General features: G+C 36.6%; 1 protein-coding gene across 1 annotated transcript; it reads left to right on the top strand.

Annotated features, from left to right (window-relative positions):
• Positions 1-1,481: 1,481 nt before the first annotated feature.
• Positions 1,482-17,917, top strand: LOC113466844 (protein dachsous-like; the record flags this gene model as incomplete). The annotated part of the gene is made up of 2 exons (XM_026822590.1): positions 1,482-1,651; positions 17,506-17,917. A coding segment is annotated over exon 2 (366 nt), but the record flags the coding sequence as incomplete, so codon positions are not given.
• Between the last annotated feature and the right edge of the window lie 3 nt (positions 17,918-17,920).

Raw genomic sequence — 17,920 nt, 5'->3', positions numbered from 1 at the left:
CTACCTGAGATTGTGAGTTATTGACATGTAATTATTATGAGCGCAGGATCCAATGTTAATGAAGACTAGCTAGGCCTCCTTGATCTTGATGTGCTCAAACAGGGTGTCCTAGGTCACTGGTCACTTGTGCTGCTGATAATAGTGTACTTTTACATAAAAGAAAAAGTATCCTTTGAAAATATACGTATACATATGCTAGTATGTATGTAGCTTGCTGTCGCGTCGCGTCAAGACACGATAGTGATCTTACATAAAAGAAAAAGTATCCTTTGAAAATATACGTATAACATATGCTAGTATGTATGTAGCTTGCTGTCGCGTCGCGTCAAGACACAGCGATGTTCAGGATGGTGTTGCATTGATAATATTGTAGTGCTAATAGGTATGATGCTTGAATATGTGAGTCCTCACAAGCAAGTTCCAATAAAGGAATGAAAGAACGTCAAGGTTGCCAAAACACTTGACGAACATAATAATAAAAGAGTACGCAAGTATCAAAATATGTAGACCAATAACAGTTACAAGAAATCTCTGGACCGGTTTTCTTTTCTTTCTTTTTTTATTCTTATTTGAAAATTTAAAGTCATAATTTTAGACTAAAACGTTTGTCATATTTTATGGACTGTTGCTTACGAAACTTTGTGCTGATGGTGTTGTCGCCATGAACTCTGCGAGGAATTTAGTGAATTCTCCATTGTTATTGTTTCAGTTGTTTTCATTTCACGTGAAATGACTGCTATAAATATTCAAACCAAGTCGAGGGACTATTCTGTGGTGTTCCCTGATATAGGTAATTAAAGTAGAATTCATACACATACATATCTGCACTTGATCGGAATCTGAACTGAATTTACGAAACAGTTTGGTGGCTTTTCTAAGAAGAAAGTTATCAAACATGTCCAGATCGTATTCCATCAGTAAGAATGAACTTTTACCTAATTTTTTTAGCAGCATCTCCAAAAATAAGCACGATGAAACATGTCCAGATCGTATTCCATCAGTAAGAATGAACTTTTACCTAATTTTTTTAGCAGCATCTCCAAAAATAAGCACGAAATATTCAAAACACAATTCCAAGTAGGTAGGTAGTGATTTAATATAATTTACTCAAGTGGTAGAAATTTCTTTGTTCAGTGGGACTAGGTAGGTACCTTTTTACTTTTTCTATCACTTACTTAAATTCAATTCTAAGTGCCTTAAACAATCTTGTAATATTAATATTACCATAAGTAATATTTATTCTGATTCCGATGAACGTTGTCAGTTTTTCCATGTATAATATGCACCTCTAGTTATGACCAAGTACATACTTACGTTTCTTGTTGAACTAACTGGGGTATTATACTGTTTGTTATTTAATTTGTACATTTGTATTGTTGGGTCTCAATTAGTTGTTAAACTTTTAAAGCAAAATTTTAAATTTAAAAGAAATACCTATCCACATTTTCTTCAATTTCTTTAATAATAATTAAACTGATTTCCTTACCTTTTCAATTATTTTTTTTTTTTTTACGAAATTTCATAGTAAAGTGAAGTGTGTGCCCGTGTATGTGTTTGGATTTTATGTAAAAGGAAAATAATTATTTTTTCCATTGGATTTATGTTTCTTCAAGATTCTATCTAATTTTTGGATTACTCGAAAGCTTTTGAGGTTGGTGTTTTCTTTGATGAATTCTAAAAAGTTCTAGCTCACTGTGTCAAATACTAGTGGAGTTGAGGCACTTTTTCAAAAATCGCTTTTAGCTGTTATACATAATTTTCACTTTTCAGTTTATTGGGTTGATTTTGTAAAATCTAAATAAATAGGATACATAATAAGAGAATTTTAACAAATTGTTTCTCCAACATTAGAAATCTCCAAATGTTGGTAGAGGGTCTGATCATCTCTGTATCTTTATCTGATAGATAAATATGAACTTAGTAAGTACTAAGGACAGACCTCAATGACCTCATACACTTAGATCTTCGAAGCTCATTATTCAGGCGATTCTATTTTTCTCAACATCACATTTCAAAAGTGTCTCCCGGTCTTTTAAAAAGCTGAAAATTCTGCACGGTTCATTCTCTTCATTCGTCTAAATTCACTAGGATGTTTACAATTATCGTTTCTACCTAATTATCTCTTGGTCATTTTCAATGAACTGGTACCATGTGGTGTTGAGTTTAATGTCTTGTATCTTTACAATTATGTATAACTGTGCAATATATGAGATTGCAGTACGCATTAGAACTGAAGGTATAGGGAGCTAGAAGTTGCATATGAGAAATTACCAACAGATGTAAAATGTAACCGTGTAGTGTGTTTTGAGGACATGGCGTTAAAGCTATGGTCTTTTTTTTTTTTTTTTTTTTTTTTTTTTTTTTTTTTAGAATACCTAGAAGTTTTATATTCATGTGCAATATGTAATTGCAAATAACACATCATCGACTGAGCTGAAAGTATTTTCAACTCACCTGAATATTCAGTTTGTTATATTTACGTACCTGTTTGTTCTTAATTTACTAAAGGTTCTTATACTGTTCATAGAAACTAGAAACCTTGAGGACATGGCGTTAAAGCTATGGTCCCCCTCCTCACTTTCAGACCGGTAAAATGTAAAGCTCCCTCCCTCACTGGTAAAATAAGCATCGGATGCCCTCAGTATTCTGCCAAACTGATGAGGTGCGAAGTAATTTCTAAAACTCATGGGAGTTTTATCTTCATTTTTTAGACATAGACAAGCCTGCATCCAAGTTTTGGACAAACTTCCTTCCAAGTGTTAGATAAACCTGGTTCGGAAGGACACAGAATATACAGATGGAAAAGCCATCAACTCCGAGCAACGTTGCTTAACTTCAGGTGATCCATCGGACACTGGTGCGTCCGATGTGATATCGCCGCTGACTAACCACTACATTTTGTAAATATAAACGACACATATCTCATTTGTTCGTGGACTGTGAAGACTCCTGAGCCTGAATCTTTGAGTTCCAGCTTCCAACATGTGTCTTTTCTTTGAGAATAAATACCATTGCTGCCAGGTTTTTGTTGATTTTAGGTCGACAATCAGGGAAATGATCTCTGTAGTGAGAACTGGGAAATGTTTCAAGTTAGGCCATTGCTGCCAGGTTTTTGTTGATTTTAGGTCGACAATCAGGGAAATGATCTCTCTAGTGAGAACTGGGAAATGTTTCAAGTTAGAGTACAAGAAGTCACATTATACATATACATATTAATGGTCATTTTCCATGTTGATCTATCCATACCGCTAGATGGCTGTGTCAAATTGATCTTTTGGTTGAGCGTTGATTTATTCGGATTTGCAAGATGAGCCGTGTTGATCATCCGCAAAGTCATTACAGTAATGGTTTCCTCATGCTGATAATGACACTAGATGGTAATGAACTGGTAAAGGAATCAAGATGAGCCGTGTTGATCATCCGCAAAGTCATTACAGTAATGGTTTCCTCATGCTGATAATGACACTAGATGGTAATGAACTGGTACCATGTGGTGTTGAGTTTAATGTCTTGTATCTTTACAATTATGTATAACTGTGCAATATATGAGATTGCAGTACGCATTAGAACTGAAGGTATAGGGAGCTAGAAGTTGCATATGAGAAATTACCAACAGATATAAAATGTAACCGTGTAGTGTGTTTTGAGGACATGGCGTTAAAGCTATGGTCCCCCTCCTCACTTTCAGACCGGTAAAATGTAAAGCTCCCTCCCTCACTGGTAAAATAAGCATTGGATGCCCTCAGTATTCTGCCAAACTGATGAGGTGCGAAGTAATTTCTAAAACTCATGGGAGTTTTATCTTCAAGGTAAAATAAGCATCGGATGCCCACAGTATTCTACCAAACTGATGAGGTGCGAAGTAATTTCTAAAACTCATGGGAGTTTTATCTTCAGACAAGGAGGAAGGAACAGATGGAAAAGCCATCAACTCCGAGCAACGTTGCTTAACTTCAGGTGATCCATCGTTTTTAGACATAGACAAGCCTGCATCCAAGTTTTGGACAAACTTCCTTCCAAGTGTTAGATAAACCTGGTTCGGAAGGACACAGAATACGTAATATGATCCATCGGACACTGGTGCGTCCGATGTGATATCGCCGCTGACTAACCACTACATTTTGTAAATATAAACGACACATATATGTAAATTCGGTGTTACTGCACTCCCATGTGTAGGATCTTGTACCAAATATTGGGTACTTACAAGATAACCTTATCATTTGGTTTCGACCTTTTGTATCTTACAATGATACCGGAACACTTTCTTATGTAGCTATATTGGGTGTCTCTAAATTAGATAACCTTATCATTTGGTTTCGACCTTTTGTATCTTACAATGATACCGGAACACTTTCTTATGTAGCTATATTGGGTGTCTTTCTCAGGTGGACTCCTCAGTCAATATAATTTAGGAGCTTCAATATAATATGATTATATTGTATACAATTTATGTAATAACATAACTCGGTCCATTATATATTTTGAAGAAGAAGAAAAATCAAGGTTACCAATGTGAGGATGTGATGCTAGTACTGCGCTCTGTTATTATTTTACTCACTGTACGAAGCTAATTAATAGATTTGAGAATCTCTGCTCCACAATCGACCCATTTTGTACTAACTTCTTCCTTCTTGTCTGTTTTTGTACCCCGCCTTCAAATTTGTGTGCTCCTCCTTCACGTAGTACCTACCTTTCTTTCCCCTCATTGCACTCCTCTTTCTCTAATATTACTTCTGCTTCACTGCATTGGCGGCGTGCCATCAATTTATTTTTAAAGCATTGCAAGGTAGGTGGCACGCCGCCAATGCAGTGAAGCAGAAGTAATATTAGAGGAAAGTGGAGTGCAATGAGGGGAAAGAAAGGTAGGTACTACGTGAAGTAGGAGGACACAAATTATGAAGTGAATAAAAGGCGGGGTACAAAATTGATTTCTAATCTTTTTTGGGGTGGGATGGATTTTTGTTTATTTTTTGTGGGCTAGGATCTAGGCTATGCTACATGATTTTTTGAGGCTGATTTTGTTTGTTTATTTATTTATTTTTATTGGTTTTCGATTTTAGGTCACCACTATCGTGAATCCCTCTTGAATCAGTGCTCAGTGTTTTTAACCTTTTCTGTTTTATCACCTTTATTGGTTTTCGATTTTAGGTCACCACTATCGTGAATCCCTCTTGAATCAGTGCTCAGTGTTTTTAACCTTTTCTGTTTTATCACCCTAGAACTTATGCTGTAGTCCTCTCATTCAGTCTCATATTCTGTTCTGGTACTTGGTCCTTTTTTTCCTCAGCAGTTACTTGTTTTACATAATCATTTTAATATTTAGGCAATATATAGGTACTTCTTGATTAGTTTCTATGGGCTCTAGTTCTTTGCTCTAGGTACGTAAAGCTTGATATTGATTTTCCTAGAGGCATACCTACATTTTTTAAAAAGAGAAAATATTATAATGATGATAATAAACAACTCGAGTCTCGATTCTGCTTCAGCTTCTTTTTTCAATTCTTCTGCTTCTCCTTAGATTCATAAAATTTTATGTTTCAAATTTATTTATTTCTTCAACCGAAGTCTCAAGTCGTAAAGACCAACTCACTAATTTCGGACAAAACCCCAAAATAATTACTTTCGCTGAAAATAAGCTGCTTTGAAGACTCTTTTTGTGTTATGGGCATTCACAAACCAAATTTGAGACAAATGGAGAAGTGGGCTGTTGTAGGATAGACTTTTTATGAGTAGTTTACATGAAGACTGAAGGCAGGGTTTACGACTCATAATCATGGCTTTTAAATTTGAACAAGCCCGGTCACAGTCTGCTCATTTGTTCGTGGACTGTGAAGACTCCTGAGCCTGAATCTTTGAGTTCCAGCTTCCAACATGTTGATACTGTGGGTTCTGTTAACCCTTTGGGTTTAACTGGTGAGTAGACTCTTCTCATTACCTATGCTAGTAACTATATGAAAATATTTGGAATCCGATTGACTTTCCATTTTCATAGGGAGAAAAGCTTTTCTTTCAAGTTCATGTCATGTTGGTGCCCACTGCCCAAGTACTATAAAAATACTTAAAGGTACCTGAGTTTCATATACCTGTCCTGTAAGTGTAGACTTACCTGTCTTGTAAGAGTAGGTTCATAGACTTAAGCTTCTTCTAGTATAGGAATACAAAAACAATACCCTTACAAAATAATGTGAAATGTGATGTACTTGCTACAGGTAGATCAGTATAAACTGTAACTGTTAAACACAATTCTAACATGAGTACGAGTATATGGAGTACCAATCAAAATCTTCAACATCAGCCTTGAGTTCCATCAGGAGTTGATTGTTATTTCATTGTTCACATCTACTCATTTGTTCGTGGACTGTGAAGACTCCTGAGCCTGAATCTTTGAGTTCCAGCTTCCAACACAGACATTCCTCAAGTCTTGTACTGAATTATAAAATAAAATAACCATGAACCCATGTTGATCTGTTTTGTTGTTGAAACGACACTGTGTGAAAATGTTTTAACCGTTCTGTTCAGCATACTATAGGTATGTACATAGTATTGTGTTGTTTAACCGCATTTCAAGCCCACCCCACTTTACCTTACTGAATGATCCCTTGTGTCTCCTAATATTTTGCTTTTCTCTCAAGTGTGACATCTAAATGCTCGAAGACTTGTAAACGTTCACATCTAGCTAGTTTCTTCTCGTTAGGTGTTTGAAGTTTTGGTTTGATGTTTGTAGCTTGAATTTTGTTTACAGTATCAGAATGACGTAGGTTTTGTGTTTGTATGACCTCAGACGTTTAATAATTTCCCCAAAAAGAATCTCAAACAGACATACCCCACAAGTTTTTACACTTTTTCTTCTGCTCTTTTGTTCGTTTTACAGTATCAGAATGACGTAGGTTTTGTGTTTGTATGACCTCAGACGTTTAATAATTTCCCCAAAAAGAATCTCAAACAGACATACCCTACAAGTTTTTACACTTTTTCTTCTGCTCTTTTGTTGGTTCTTTTCATTTCCGCCTTTCCTTGCGTGTTTTGTCTCTCATTCGTTTGTTGTTTTGAGCACCTCTTCCTATCTTTTGTTCAACTTCCTAATCCTTTCTCATCTCTTCTCATGAGACCTATTTTCCTGAAATTAAAATGATCTTGAGCCGATAGCTTTTAGAGGGTCTTTACCTAAAGCTCCTTTTCCCGTTACATTTTTGTGGACCTTTAGTAAAGTAAAGATTGTTCACTTACTTAGGTCTGATCTCTGATATGAATTTGTATTGAACTTCCTTTTATTATATCTTTGCCCATTACAATTGTCTGGATATTTTGTAGATTAGATTAATCTGAACCTGAAATTTCGCAGTGCATATCCTAGATTTGTTCTTCTTCTTCCTAGCCTTTTCCTATTCAAGTAGGGTCGGCGTTTCTTGTCAGTCTCTTCCAGGCAGCCCTATTGTGTACCTTTTGTCCTGATGAGATTTGTTATTCCGTGTGTTTAAGTTTGTGTGAACAACATGTCGAGACAATTTCGCGTGGGTTATGTGTTGGGGGAAATATTTGGTTTCAACCTTGTTCTGCTTGAGTGTTCTTTTCTTGGTTTTGTAAAAATATTGGAAAAAGTATAGGTATTGCAAAGAGCAACTATTGTGTATTGGAAATTTTGACCTCTCGTAAGCTGTGTTCCCTCACCCTGGCTCTTCTACCAGAATTTTCTGAAAATTGAGGTAGGATAAAAATCCAGGTTCTTTCGTCTAAAATAGTCTAAATCCCAACTTCATGTGAGCTTGTGAGCCATCTGGAAGAAATTCGGAAAGGATTTCATTTAGATGTTCCCTCAAATCACCTACCAAATACTTTGCTATTGTCCTGGCCACAGGTTTTAGTTGTCCTAAAGTGATGCAAAATATTCTGCTATATTTGGTTTCAACCTTGTTCTGCTTGAGTGTTGTTTTCTTGGTTTTGTAAAAATATTGGAAAAAGTATAGGTATTGCAAAGAGCAACTATTGTGTAAGTTTGTGTGAACAACATGTCGAGACAATTTCGCGTGGGTTATGTGTTGGGGGAAATATTTGGTTTCAACCTTGTTCTGCTTGAGTGTTGTTTTCTTGGTTTTGTAAAAATATTGGAAAAAGTATAGGTATTGCAAAGAGCAACCATTGTGTATAGGAAATTTTAACCTCTCGTAAGCTGTGTTCCCTCACCCTGGCTCCTCTACCAGAATTTTCTAAAAATTGAGGTAGGATAAAAATCCAGGTTCTTTCGTCTAAAATAGTCTAAATCCCAACTTCATGTGAGCTTGTGAGCCATCTGGAAGAAATTCAGAAAGGATTTCATTTATATGTTCCTTCAAATCACCTACCAAGTATTTTGCTTTGTCCTGGCCACAGGTTTTAGTTGTCCTAAAGTGATGCAAAATATTCTGCTGTAAAAGATTCCGAACGAGACCCAAAGTTCGTGTTTTGGAGTGAAGAAAGAAATGGTACTAGAATGAAGTACAACTGTACCAGCTGTGGAGAGGCCGCTAGGTTCACTAAGGCAAGAAGCAAGTGAGCAGTGAGAGAGGAGGGGGCTCACTGAAAATTCCTATCTTCACCTCTGTCTTTGTTTAAGCCTTAGGCACTTCTCTGCTCATTATATCTTCCTGCCCTGAACTTTGGGCGGCACAGGATCAACTTGAAATGAGAGTGCTAACCCGCCAACATGTGGCATGCGGCCTCATTACTGGCATCACTGAAAATTGAATCCTTGTGGACCGTTTTGTAGGACCTCTGGAAAATTCGCTTGTATAGCACTGCAGAAGATGAAAATAAAACGGAAGAGATCAAAAAGTTGTTGGATTATTCAACAGGTAATCGCTGAAATGTGTTCATTATATCTTCCTGCCCTGAACTTTGGGCGGCACAGGATCAACTTGAAATGAGAGTGCTAACCCGCCAACATGTGGCATGCGGCCTCATTACTGGCATCACTGAAAATTGAATCCTTGTGGACCGTTTTGTAGGACCTCTGGAAAATTCGATTGTATAGCACTGCAGAAGATGAAAATAAAACGGAACAGATCAAAAAGTTGTTGTATTATTCAACAGGTAATCGCTGAAATGTGAGGCATCAGTGACTGGGTTCTGGGTTCAGAGCATGGATGGTGTGTTCGTGTATGTATTCGCTGCGGGCAAAGAGTGGTTCTCTTCCATACAAGTTGGTAGGCACCAGTGTCTCCACACGAGAGAGAAAGAAATAGTTCCTTACTAAATTGTCTGAAAAAAGAATGTACCCAAATGTACTTGGGATCTGGTGAGAAATTCATTCAGGGACGAGCATCTCTTAACCTTATAACCCATTATCCATTTATCCCCCTCCTATTCCCTTCGCCTTTTAGCCCATCCGCCACTGAATATATGTATCTGTACGTATGCATTTAATTTTAGGCGCCATCTCCATTAAGATAGGAGATATTTTGCACAGGCACCTACTTCCGAATAATTATTTTAAATTTTAATATTGAAAATACTGTGAGTATTAAAATAGAAATAATTATAAATATTAATTACATCCAGCGTCTAATCACCGTCTCACCACTTTTGCTACCAACGTCCAGCGTGAATAACAAAAGGTAATTTTCACGAGGTTTGTGTTCCACAATCATTAGTTTTAATGTGCCGTCGTTGTTATGAGGTACTTGTAACTTGTAGTGTTCCTACGTACATTGTAGCATGCTCGGTACTTGGGGAGAATATTACTTGTTTCATCTATAAAATATGAAAAGGTTTATTTAGTGCACTTATAAGCCACAGTACAGGTAAAGAAATTGTTTACGTACAGTCTTAAAATTACTGAAAATCTGGCAAGCTTTTTATTTTTAATTCAACATTCAACATAGACGGGCAGTGGCTTACTGATGAGCAGCTGACTTCTCAAAATTTTCTATTTATATTCGCTTTCTATTTATATTCGCTCCAGTGCTTTTCATGCTAACATAACGTTTATTTCAGCATTTAATTCGAAACAAAAGAGTAATAAAAAACCACAGAAGGAGGAATAAATGAAATATGATTCCTCTCCTTTATTCGACGAGGTGTTGATTTTGTACAAAGGAAATGAAGCATGTGGTGGGCAATAATGATGCCCTGATCCCCCCCCCCTGTGTTTATAGCAATCCGCATTAATTACACTTGGAGAGTAAGTGAAGATTGTACAAGGGAATGAAGTAGGGTTCAGAAGGTGTTGCTAAATGGCAACTTAAATTGAAATAATATTCAGCCCAAATGAATTCACTGATATGAGTAATAAAGGATTTTCTTTTAGAATAACAATAATAATAAAATACCTAACTCTCTAGCTGTTATGTGACATTGAGAAGTCCGAGGAGTCTAAATTGAAATAATATTCAGCCCAAATGAATTCACTGATATGAGTAATAAAGGATTTTCTTTTAGAATAACAATAATAATAAAATACCCAACTCTCTAGCTGTTATGTGACATTGAGAAGTCCGAGAAGTTTTTTCTTATGCAATTGTAACAACATGGTGGATATTATACAGAAAGTGTTCAGACGAATCTCTCTGATGTTCCAAAAATTTGAATCGCAGTTGTTCTTGTTGTCTAGAATAACAATAATAATAAAATACCCAACTCTCTAGCTGTTATGTGACATTGAAAGTCCGAGGAGTCTATTCTTATGCAATTGTAACAACATGGTGGATATTATAGGTACAGAAAGTGTTCAGACGAATCTCTCTGATGTTCCAAAAATTTGAATCGCAGTTGTTCTTGTTGTGTGCTCTCCGTTTTGAATTTGATTTTCGAATATATTTACCAACGTTGCAACAAGAACAAGAAAACAATGTTATTATATATTTTTTGGTAACAAATGTACAATGTTCCAGCACAATAATAAATCAAATGGGTTTGAATGATAATATATTTATATCTATATCACAATCTGCTGGACTCGTAGACATTTCTAATTCCTCTTCAGTTCTCCGTGTGTTCGATCTCTTTTTCCTCCTCCACTTTTTTGGTGTTCTCGTGTTGAGAATACCACAAAAGTTGACGATCCCCCTTCTAATGACATGAGCTACCCGGTTTGGGCAAAGCACCTAAAGGGGAAGTATTATTTCTCTTATCAGTATCACCATGAGTCTATTGTAGCAATTGTTCAATTACAGCAATTAAATAAAAACTTTCGTCTTTCTTACATTTTAGAAATATCCCTTTCAATTTCAGTTTATTGTGACTTTGATGATCAGTTGTTGACCAAGTTAGTCTCTCTGATGAGAAGTTCTTGGTTCTTGATGATTTCTCGTCTGATGTGACAAGTGCCACGCGGGTTTGGGCAAAGACTGAAGAGAGTATGGGGCAGAGGGCTTCTCTGCTTGCATATCTATACGTAATTTGGTTTGGTATTCTTCTGCTGGCATCAGTGACTGGGTTCTGGGTTCAGAGCATGGATGGTGTGTTCGTGTATGTATTCGCTGCGGGCAAAGAGTGGTTCTCTTCCATATGTATATTGTAAATATGTACCAAGGTATTATAGCGTATATTTTATAGGATTTTTTATTCAAAATTTAAACCTTTCGTACCTATCTTTGCTTTTTTTGGGGGAAGCTTTCATTCATTGAAATCTCGCGGTCTGTTGCCAAATAATTATATTGAAAAGAATTCTTTATCTACGAGACTTGATACCGACTATGAATAAATTATCCACACATTTCACTAATTCGTTAAAATAAACACTAGGACTCTCTGTGAGAATTTAATTTAGAATAATTTAAAATGACTGACATGGGCGGAAACACACGTCCTTATTCTGGTATTTTTTATTATTCCCCCCCCCCCCACAAATAAAACAATGATATTTTAGTTATCAATCACTAAAATATCATTATTGAGATTAGACCGCTGAACCTGGGATTTTGGAGGGGTTAATTTTTTTAATTTATTTTATTTTTGGGCTCATTTTAATTTATATATTCATCATATGTATAGTTAGTATGTAAAACTAGTCTCAGCTATCGTTAGATTTGTTTGTTTCTTTATACATATTTACTCTGTATTCTGTTGAATATTTAATACCTACCAAAATGTATGAAATATGAGCTAATGTCAGCTTTGGTCTTAATTTCTAATGCAAAAGTTTCAAAGCTATTTCCCGTACCCATGTTATGTACCTAACTACTTATAGTTTATTATGTATAACTTGTAGTTTACGAGTCAAAACTATCTGTTTGACCCATGTTTCGGTAGGAAGGGAATGAGATTTAAGTGATCCAATCTGGAACTGCAGATTACAATCACCTATTATGACTTGAGTTTGATAGTTCTTCTGGAATCTATGAATCATTTTATTTTAAGGGTTCATTCTCATCACACTTTTTCTCTAAGTAATTGGGATACACAAAATAAGCATACCTATGAACATAATCAACAATCGCTAAAATCACGGCTTCATCAAGGTGATCAAGGTGATGAACATAATATGTAGTCCAATTCAATCCCGGTCCATGTACGTGTACCCATCATATATGAATAGGAATACTGTACTTAGTTTAGAAGTAACTCTGGGTATGTTTTTGGTTTACAACTTGCAGAAAGTGAGTGAACAACTAGTGAGCTGGTACAGCATAGATGTAGCAGTAGGTACTAATTCCTAATGAAAGCTCATTACCCCCACATGTAAATATATCAACCGGGCAGCAAGCAGAAACAACATGAATGTGATAAGACGAGCCAGTTGTGGCAGCTAGGAGCTATTGCAGTAGCACTCTTCTATAATGCTCAAATCAAACAACCAGGAGAACTACTTCATATCTCGACAAAAATGTACATTTGAATTTCTTTGGCAACTCAACGGCTTCAATTTGTTTTCTTAGAAGACTAGACCAGACTGTATGTCAGAGTGCAAGGACACCGCACACTGAACCTTGGTCCATTATTATGAAAGCTTTAGCGCTTTTTATGGCAAATCTGGTGGCTCACTCTGATTAGTTGGGAATTTCACTTTGAAAATGGACATTAGCATACATACTCTTACTTTGAGTAAATGAATGCAGACATTCCTCAAGTCTTGTACTGAATTATAAAATAAAATAACCATGAACCCATGTTGATCTGTTTTGTTGTTGAAACGACACTGTGAAAATGTTTTAACCGTTCTGTTCAGCATACTATAGGTACATAGTATTGTGTCGTTTAACCGCATTTCAAGCCCACCCCAATTTACCTTACTGGATGATCCCTTGTGTCTCCTAATATTTTGCTTTTCTCTCAAGTGTGACATCTAAATGCTCGAAGACTTGTAAACGAAAAAAAATGCAAACCACATTGTAAGCTCTCTTGTATTTGCATGGATGTCCTAGGTAATTATATCTGAACGCTGCAGAGTATAGCATGCTCTGAACTCATTTTGAGACCAATGTGCTGTGTAGTTTCTATTCAAGTAGCACAGAGAGCCATTCTAATTACTGTTGCATTAGTAACTTCAGCAGACATTCAGTTTGCACTGCGCTTAGTGCATTGGTGCAAACTTCGAAACATAATAAAAATAACTTGTGGTTTGAAACCAGTGGCGGCTCTACAGGACCAAGTGTTGAAACAAACTGAAATGATGGACGTCTGATCCCACACCCAGATCCCAGAATACGCTATACATATCTCATGTACTCTTCATATTAAAAACGTGCTTTATTAATCTTTTGAAGATCCTGAGGGTGTCTGTCTATGTCTATAAAGTAAAAGTGAAAGACAGAGAAGAGAAGTCTCCTGTATTGTGCACTATTTCTAAAAGATTCTCAGTTTACTTTTACATCCAAGGGAAAAGGAAAAATCCATCATTGCTGGGGCCCTATTGCCAATTTGGTTGGTGTGAATGATACTTCTCGGGTCATTCTCTTCTCATCTTCCCTGACCTACGTCATCAAATTCAAGACCTGCCAATTTACAACTCGTCGGTATGTTTCCGCCTGGGTGAGCTTGAATTTTATGTTCGACATAATAATTGCGTTATGAGCCTGCATAATATTATCACTGCCTACCTGCGTTTAATTAATTTCAGTTTTAGATGTAGTAATTACCTCAATAATTTGTTTGTAAGACATTACCATCGGCATTATTAAATAGGCATTGTGTACGTCTACGGGGAATACGTCTCTTTGAGGAATGTGTAGTCAGTTTTCCAATAGACTTGGCTTACAGTACTAACTTGATGTTTTTGTCTGTAGTCAAGAAGAAAAGCGCTATCATGGGAAGTAACAAGTAACCTACCTATGTATATGGGACGACAAATGTTCCAATAAATATTTTCATGGAGCAATTTCACTAGTTTTCAAGTCCAAAATACCATGTACACTTACGTAGGTATTTTCTAACAATTTTTTGCAAGTCGCACACATACATGAGACCTTGTTTAGACTGCCGAAGTAAAGGGATTTTGAAGTCCTATTCGATCAGGATAAACAAAGTATATCCTATTCTTTGAAGATCCAAGAGGTAAATCAAACTCTTGTGTAAGCTCCCAAATCCACGAGCCTCGTATTATAGTGGTAATCCTTATTCATGATCGTAACCGTTAATTTCACATCTATCTTTCTTTCCTCTTACTATGTTATCAAAAGCTTCGCTTGAGCTCTTGTGCAGATATACATAGGTACACTGGAGAGTGTTGGATTCTCATCTTGATAAGAATAAAACTGGCCATTGGGCATTTCTTTCCCTTTGCAGCCTTTGTGAAATGTCAATTTTTTGTGGAAATTTCAATCAGAAAGACCAGAAAGTGCGGTTAAGTCTGAGCTGTTCAGTGATAAATTATGTAAAAGTGAAGACTTTGTAACTCTGTATGCATGTAACATGTTATTCGCACTTTTTGGAGGTTCTATAGGAGAGAATGCCACAATTGCCACATTAGGTATTGTGTTCACAATGAGTTCTTTCTGTGACTGAATTCAGACATATCATTATGTCTGAGTCCTGGGTTTGATGAGGTAACGCACGTAAGAGTTGACCTTATGAGTGTTAACAAGAACAGGCCACCCCTCTTTCCATCTTCCATCAATAGTAGAGTTGACCTTATGAGTGTTAACAAGAACAGGCCACCCCTCTTTCCATCTTCCATCAATAGTTGAGCCTGCTGTAAGTTTGTACCAGCATACAGACAGATCTCATTTTAATAAGGTAAGGAGCGCATACCAATAGCAGAATCCAATACTTGATTCAAATGCTGTTTGAGCTTTAACTCTAATGAATCAGTGCACTTTAACAATCTCCATATCAAGCTCCAGAATAAAACAAGCTATCATCCGTATTGCGGGGCACATCAACTGTGGAAGACATGAAGACCTAGGGAACTCAAGATTACTTTCAATACTTTGTCTGTGACCAGTGGCGTAGTTAACAGTTTTGATATCAAGAAATTTAACAAGGAATCGGATTTCATATTTGAGGAATCAAAAGAACCGCGATGTTCATGTTGACTCTCTGTTGGAACATTTTTTGGAGATTTTTCATACATTTCATGTGCAAAAAGTGTACCCAATTTTTTTCGGATGCTTTATCTTCAAGGACTTCAAGATGGCTTTTTCTCATTTCCTTTTTAGAAATTTTCACAGTGATTTTTCGGTCTTGAATATTTTTTTCGATTTTTGGCATTCGTTTTCCTGTGGTCTGTGAACATAACATGGGAAAATGCTGAAAATTTGGAAAATGTATATTTAGAAATGTGGTTTTTGAAAAGGGAAAGTTTAGGGATCAACATCCAATTCTGTTTCCATCTTGACTCTGTTGACATGATCACACAAATAGCGGCTAACGGATAATCTTGATTAGCGGCTGTTGCATTCCAACTGACAAGACTACTGGTGAAACAGTGAACCACTCAAAACGAATCAAGCATCGCCACTGTTATCCAGTGCTGATGCTGAGCCTCTCAGAAGAATATTGTGGATTGTGGCATGTAAATAAGTCAATTATAAGCAATATGATAAATTGTAGAATTTCCATTGCAAAACATACCGGGTGAACCCATATGGAAACTGAATATTAAATTGGGGTAAAATTTGAATTCTCTGGAATCCGAACTCTATTGAATCCTTATTCATGATCGTAACCGTTAATTTCACATCTATCTTTCTTTCCTCTTACTATGTTATCAAAAGCTTCGCTTGAGCTCTTGTACAGATATAGGTAGGTAGACTGGAGAGTGTTGGATTCTCTCATGATCGTAACCGTTAATTTCACATCTATCTTTCTTTCCTCTTACTATGTTATCAAAAGCTTCGCTTGAGCTCTTGTGCAGATATAGGTACACTGGAGAGTGTTGGATTCTCATCTTGATAAGAATAAAACTGGCCATTGGGTATTTCTTTCCCTTTGCAGCCGTTGTGAAATGTCAATTTTTTGTGGAAATTTCAATCAGAAAGACCAGAAAGTGCGGTTAAGTCTGAGCTGTTCAGTGATAAATTATGTAAAAGTGAAGACTTTGTAACTCTGTATGCATGTAACATGTTATTCGCACTTTTTGGAGGTTCTATAGGAGAGAATGCCACAATTGCCACATTAGGTATTGTGTTCACAATGAGTTCTTTTGTAAAAGTGAAGACTTTGTAACTCTGTATGCATGTAACATGTTATTCGCACTTTTTGGAGGTTCTATAGGAGAGAATGCCACAATTGTCACATTAGGTATTGTGTTCACACTGTTATTTCATAAGTTCTTCATTCAAAACACAATTCCAAGTAGGTAGGTAGTGATTTAATATAATTTACTCAAGTGGTAGAAATTTCTTTGTTCAGTGGGACTAGGTAGGTACCTTTTTACTTTTTCTATCACTTACTTAAATTCAATTCTAAGTGCCTTAAACAATCTTGTAATATTAATATTACCATAAGTAATATTTATTCTGATTCCGATGAACGTTGTCAGTTTTTCCATGTATAATATGCACCTCTAGTTATAACCAAGTACATACTTACGTTTCTTGTTGAACTAACTGGGGTATTATACTGTCTTCTTTTGGGTCGAAAATACATACCTATACACCTATAGTGTCAGACATTTGGGTTTGGAAATTCCATAGTAGACAGAGAATACTGATTTTTAAAACAAGACGTACTGCTGTGTGTTCATTGTCCTGTGTTGAAGTTACTTTCATTGAATCTTAATTATATTTTGTTTCTCAGGTGGACTCCTCAGTCAATATAATTTAGGAGCTTCAATATAATATGATTATATTGTATACAATTTATGTAATAACATAACTGGGTCCATTATATATTTTGAAGGAGAAAAATCAAGGTTACCAATGTGAGGATATGATGCTACCTAGTACTGCGCTCTGTTATTATTTTACTCACTGTACGAAGCTAATTAATAGATTGAGAATCTCTGCTCCACCATCGACCCATTTTGTACTAACTTCTTCCTTCTTGTCTGTTACAGAGACTCGTTCTCGCATTCTGATTGGTTCTTTCATTTTGGGTCGATGACTCCTTGCTGCCATATTCAAATGGATAAGGTATTGTCTGTTACAGAGACTCGCCAATATGAGGACAAAGAAATAACACCTGAGAACGCAAGATGCGGCTGTGGCGCCTCCTTTGGCTGCTAGCCGCAGTTGCAGCCGACGAGCATCTTCGGGATCTTGAGATCTCAGAAGGAGTTCCGGTTGGCACTCGAGTCGGATTCATAGGCGATGGATTCGTGGGAGATAGTGGGCCGCCTTACCTCATCGTACCTGTACCGGGAAGTGCTGTAGATACGGATCTAAGTATTGAACAAAATACGGGTGAAATTCGGACTAAAGTTCCTCTGGATAGGGAGACACGTTCTTCTTATTCTCTGGTAGCGATACCTTTGAGTGGCGAGAATGTGAGGGTTGTGGTGCGTGTTATTGATGAAAACGATAACGCACCAACATTCCCAAGTCCTTTTATGAGCCGGGTGAAA

This window comes from Diaphorina citri, unplaced genomic scaffold, assembly GCF_000475195.1.
Source record: "Diaphorina citri unplaced genomic scaffold, Diaci psyllid genome assembly version 1.1 scaffold18, whole genome shotgun sequence".
NCBI classification, from domain to species: domain Eukaryota; kingdom Metazoa; phylum Arthropoda; class Insecta; order Hemiptera; family Psyllidae; genus Diaphorina; species Diaphorina citri.
Note: the sequence above shows the minus strand (reverse complement) of the source record. Positions and strands in the feature narration are given on the sequence as shown.